Below are 5157 nucleotides of genomic sequence, written 5' to 3' on the forward strand. Positions count from 1 at the left end.
TGGGTCCTTTCAAGCCCCTGCTTCATATGCCAGTCATACGCCAGTCCCCACCATAGTGAGTGTCTGCCATGCTCAGCGCCAGTACCGTGTTATTTCTTAATTCAGCTCATAGTCAGATTCTATCCAAACCGTAAATTCTGCGAGCAGTGACTGGAAGAGGCTCATCTTCCAGCCCTCCGAGGCCGGCATGGGGCTAGACACACAGTAGGTGCTCAGGAAAATATCTGCTCAATGGATGGAAAGGGATGGCCATGTCTCTTCTCCAAAAGTGGGAATGAGACCAAGGGGCAGAGCTGGCACACCCTGGGCTGTCCCGAGGCCTGCCTCTCAGGCCCTGGGGATGTCACAGCCAGGGCACTCAGAACTCTCTGCAGGCTCTGCAGTGGCGTGAAGTCCAAGATATAAGCCAAGGACACCACAGCCTCGGGCCTGGCGCCCAGCCCAGGCTTTCTTTAGCCTTAGTGAGCACCGCTGAGCTGTAGCCACAGTCCTCTGCTTCCGGGGAAAACCCGGGTGGGGCCTGTGCTTTGTGGTCCTCCTCAGCCCTCCTGCAGAAGCCCACAGTGGGAGTCACAGCGAGAGCCACACCCTGGCCTGTGGCGGCAGCCTCCTAAGTGCCATGCTGTAATTCTCTGCAGGCATCTATACATACACATCCCCTCCCCCACCAGCTGCGCTGGGCCCTAGGGGCTTTCTCTCTGCTGGCCCCAGGCCCCTTCCCGCCAACTCTTGAGCTTAACTCATCCTTAAACTATTTTCCACTGGCTCCCCCAATCTCTGCCACAGCACAAATCTTTTTTTAGTGGGAAGAGGGATAGGGAAGAAAAAGAGGCGGGGCCGGGACCCTGAGGGAGGGGCTAGGAGGGGGCTCTCCTCTCTGACTGGTCACCTCTGCTCCAAAATTGACTTTATAATCCATTGACTCCACTTCTGGTGGCCCCCCCCCATCCCTGTCCTGACATGCAATTGGCTGAACTCCCGGGGAGGGGCGGGACTCACCGGGTCTGATCCAGTTAAAAAGGTCGGAGCGGGCCTGGGCCCCATCTCTCGGGTGGAGTCTTCTGACAGCTGGTGGAGCTGGTCGCAGGAATCTCTTCGATTCAATCATGGCCTGTGTGAGTGCGGGACCCTCTGTTCCAAGGTCTAGGGGATTGAGCTGAAGTAGATGACTACAGGAGAGTAACCTATAGGGGAGCTGCTTCTAGTCCCAGCTGTGAGGCCTTGGACAGGAGTTTTCTCTGGTCCTCAGTGGCTACATCTGTGAAATGGGGGTGGCTGTCATAGTCTCCCCTGAAACCTTAACCCTCTCTGGCTTAAGAATGTTCTGGATTTCTCTGAGTTCTGGCAACATACCTATGTCTTGCAAGGCTCAATACTCTACCGCTTTGCAGTTTTCTGAGAAGTGGGAGTGGGAAGGGTGTGGCCACCCAGGGAAGGGGGAGGCGAGGCAGGGGGACATTTTAGCCAAGGCCGTTCACTGTTCCCTCTCCTCCGCTCTAGAGACTCCTGACCCCTCCCCCGCTGCAGCTGTCCCCAGTCACAGGGCCAGGGCTCAGTTGGTCACCCTCTGCTCCAGAAAACGTAAAAAAAAAAAAAAAAAAAAAAAAAAAAAAACCTCTTGGGCCCAAGATAGGCTGCAGACTGGTCAGTGGAGGCTGGTTGGGTCTGGGCCGAGGAAACTGCATGCATTAGCACACACAGACATACAGGCAAGCCCTCAGGAATAGGGTTCAAATGTCAAAGAAACCCTGTACCCAAATTAACTCCTGTCCACTCACCCAGGCAGGTGCCCAGCAACGTCCGGATATGTGCTGGGCTGTCTAGCTTACTCAATCCACATGGCCACTCGCGGGCTGAGCTCTTCCTCAGAGCCGGCCCGCCCCTCAGCTCCGCTCCAGTTGGTGTGCCTCTGGACAGAGAGCCTTGAAACCGACTGGAGAGGTCAGGCTGCTTCCTCTCAGATCTTGGGCTAGTGGTCGCCTAATCCTGTCCATCAGCTGAATGAGGAGTTAGGAGCCCACACACACTCCGTATCCCCCTCCACTCTAAGTCCGGATCCACAAGCCGATGATGGGTGAATCTTCTAGGGCCTGTTCCCGAGGACCGCCACAGGCCACAAGTTTCAAATTAACACACTGCTGGGATTAGGGACTTTCCCCAACTACAGGGATAATCAAGACTAGAATTTACACCCTATCCTAACCACCTATCCCACCTCGGGCTTCCCCTAGGGCTGGTCAGGGTACCCCAGGGTGGGAATGACCCCATCCCCACACCCCAGGCTACTGCAGGTAGCTCAGGCCATGTCCTCCTGACTCCAACCTAAACACAGCTGGGTGCTCTTGTCTACACAGGGTCTGGTCGCCAGCAACCTGAATCTCAAACCTGGGGAAAGTCTCAAAGTTCGGGGAGAGGTGGCCCCCGACGCCAAGAGGTGAGATTGGAGAAAAGAATGGAACTGGCAGGGGGCGGGGTTCTCAGACTTAGGTTGCGATGGGCGTGGCCGGCCAGACCCGCTTCTCCCCAGCCCGCAGCGGGTTAACGCTGCAGATGCTGCGTTTTCTGGGTGAGTCACTTCCTCGCTGGGTCGGCTTCGCCATGGTCTCCCGCTCCCTCCCTCCTCTTTTCGGCTGGAGTTTCTTAAACTAAAGCAGCTGCTGCCTCAACAACTTCTCCGGCTTGCCCCCTCCCCTTCCGCCAGGAGTGGTGGCGCGAGGGAGGAGGGGTGAGGGGATGAGGGAGTGGTCATCCACGTGCCTGCGGGGGCGGGGGGGCCTGCAGGGTCTCAATCTTTTTTTTTTCCAGAGCTTCCTCCTCTTTCATACCGCCCCCCTCTCCGCCTCCCCCCTCCCCCGCAGCCATGTGAGCTTGGACCAGTCACCCAAGCTCATGAGGCTTCGTTTTTTTTTCTTCTCTTCTCTAAAGACAGGGTCTCCCTATATAGCCCTGGCTAGCATGGAACCTAAGTTGACCAGGCTGGCCTCCACGGAGACCCACATGCCTCCATCTCCCCAGAGCTGGGATTGAAAGTGTGCGCCTCCATATTCCACACCCCTAAGAGCCTGGGTTTCCTAATAAAGCCAGAGGGAAAGTAGTGGAGTGGAGAGAGCCAGGGGCCACTTCCATCAAGGCGGCAGCTGATGCTGCCTGTTGTCTGATGTTAGTAAGCTCCTGAGTCTTTTTTCCTCTTCCTACCATACCTCCATGGTGAGCACTGCTACCAGGCTCCGTGAAACAAACCCCGTTTTATTATTTGCTCTTCTTCTCCACGGTGAGGGAACATCTATTGTGTGTCCTGCTCTGTGCTCAGCACCAAGGACTCAGATACAAAAGACAGATAGGACACCATCTGGAGAGTCTCCCCTCTTGACCAAAGGGGTTGACAACTATCAATGTCTGGGCGAGAACTCCTTTCAGGGCAGCCTCCCCCTACTGTACAGACAGGAAAGAAACCGGCTCTGAGAGAATCGGAGGGTCTAGCTCAGTTCCCACGGTGAGGCCAGGAGTAGAATCCAGATTCCTGACCTTCCTGCTGACCGAGTTTCAACGTGGTACATTCATAGCCCGCTGCTGATGTTGCGTTTTCTCAGTGAGCTGGGGTCCAGATCCAACGTGGCTTAAAGCCCACCTGTCTCTCCCTAGCTTTGTGCTGAACCTGGGAAAAGACAGCAACAACCTGTGCCTACACTTCAACCCCCGCTTCAATGCCTACGGAGACGCCAACACCATTGTGTGTAACAGCAAGGACAATGGGACCTGGGGAACCGAACAGCGAGAGCCTGCCTTCCCCTTCCAGCCTGGGAGCATCACGGAGGTGGGTAGGACTGGGGCTGGGCAGGGTCCTGGGGAGGCTGACCATTCCTGCCTGTGTGATTACCATTGAATGGCATCCCTCTCTGAACATAATGGACCTCACCTATACAGGGGCTGTCCCCAGGGCTCTGAGCTGGTCCAGGGCCCAGCTCACTGCCCTTCTCCATCCATCAGGTGTGCATCACCTTTGACCAGGCTGATTTGACCATCAAACTACCAGACGGACATGAGTTCAAGTTCCCCAACCGTCTCAACATGGAGGCCATCAGCTACATGGCCGCAGATGGCGACTTCAAGATTAAGTGTGTGTCCTTTGAGTGAAGACAGCCAGCCCGTAGCCCTCAATAAAGGCAGCTGCCTCTGCTCCCTGTAACCCAGCCTTTCATGTGAGAGTGTTTATGTCTAGGTGAGGGGCCCTGCCCAACCTGGTCCATCTGAACTTCCATTCACTCCTCCACGTATTCTTGGTCCCAGTGACCTCGCTTCTTGTGCTCTCCAGGCCAAGGGGAGAGCCCAGCACATAGAGGGCTTAGTGACCACAGAGTGTGAACCAGTGTCCCACTGTGACAGGGGCAGAATGGTGGGAGATGGACGGACGAACAGCAAGACCTTCATTTGTCTTAGTAGGGGTCAGAAACCACTGGGCATGGTGACACATACTTGAAATTTAGGAGGTTAGGACAAGCACATCAGCCTGTGGTCTAGACCAGTCTGGATAGCCTGGGCTACATAGTGGAGGCAGCTTGGACTAGCTGTGTAGTCCTATACCACTAACTACTTGGGAGATAGAGGCAAGAGGACCACTTAGGGTTGGCTGGGGCAACATAGCATGACCTCATATAGGACAGGAATCTTGAACTAGGTAAGGGACTACAAGGTGTTGTGTGGCCTTGTGCTTGTTAGCTGGTCTCTCTGAGCCTCCGCTTATCGTTTTGTGCATGAGGGATAATACTCAGTTCTCATGAGGGTTGTTGTGGAGTTGGATGAGGTTTTGGTGGAGGAGGCCAGGTTCTGCTCTGGGTATATCATGGCCAATGCCATGCGGGTAGCTTCTGATCTCCCTTATGCCACTGCCTTTTTATGCCTGCAGATGGGAAGGAGAGGAAACGGCCTCTGAGGGAGAAAATGACTCCCCAGCAGCTGAGCACATGCGAAGTGGGCTTCCCAGCTTTGTGATCCTTGGCTACACAGCCACTCTCCTGGAGTCAAAGGGCAGCCAGGGAACTAGGCTAGAAGCTGCCAACTCGGTGGCACTGGACAGGTCTCCTCCCTAACAGTGGGAGTCTGGGATGAGGTCGCTGCCCTGTAATGTAACGGTTGGGGGTTCTGAGTGGGCCCCTTCGG

At 55.4% G+C, this 5157-nt stretch overlaps 1 protein-coding gene across 1 annotated transcript; it reads left to right on the forward strand.

Annotated features, from left to right (window-relative positions):
- The first annotated feature begins 1017 nt into the window (after positions 1 to 1017).
- Positions 1018 to 4190, forward strand: Lgals1 (galectin 1). The gene is made up of 4 exons (XM_028789940.1): positions 1018 to 1115; positions 2355 to 2434; positions 3643 to 3814; positions 3988 to 4190. Exons 1-4 carry the CDS (start codon positions 1107 to 1109, stop codon positions 4132 to 4134), a joined length of 408 nt encoding a protein of 135 aa, XP_028645773.1. The 5' UTR covers positions 1018 to 1106; the 3' UTR covers positions 4135 to 4190.
- The last annotated feature ends 967 nt before the right edge of the window (positions 4191 to 5157 follow it).

The sequence above is a fragment of the Grammomys surdaster genome, unplaced genomic scaffold (genome assembly GCF_004785775.1).
Source record: "Grammomys surdaster isolate TR1022 unplaced genomic scaffold, NIH_TR_1.0 125852, whole genome shotgun sequence".
Lineage (NCBI taxonomy): Eukaryota > Metazoa > Chordata > Mammalia > Rodentia > Muridae > Grammomys > Grammomys surdaster.

What these genes read in the sequence shown, in the direction of transcription:
- Lgals1 (XM_028789940.1), top strand. An exon ending in GTGGCCCCCGACGCCAAGAG is followed by an intron (nt 2,435 to 3,642) that starts GTGAGATTGGAG and finishes GTCTCTCCCTAG; the next exon opens with CTTTGTGCTGAACCTGGGAA. An exon ending in AGCCTGGGAGCATCACGGAG is followed by an intron (nt 3,815 to 3,987) that starts GTGGGTAGGACT and finishes TCCATCCATCAG; the next exon opens with GTGTGCATCACCTTTGACCA.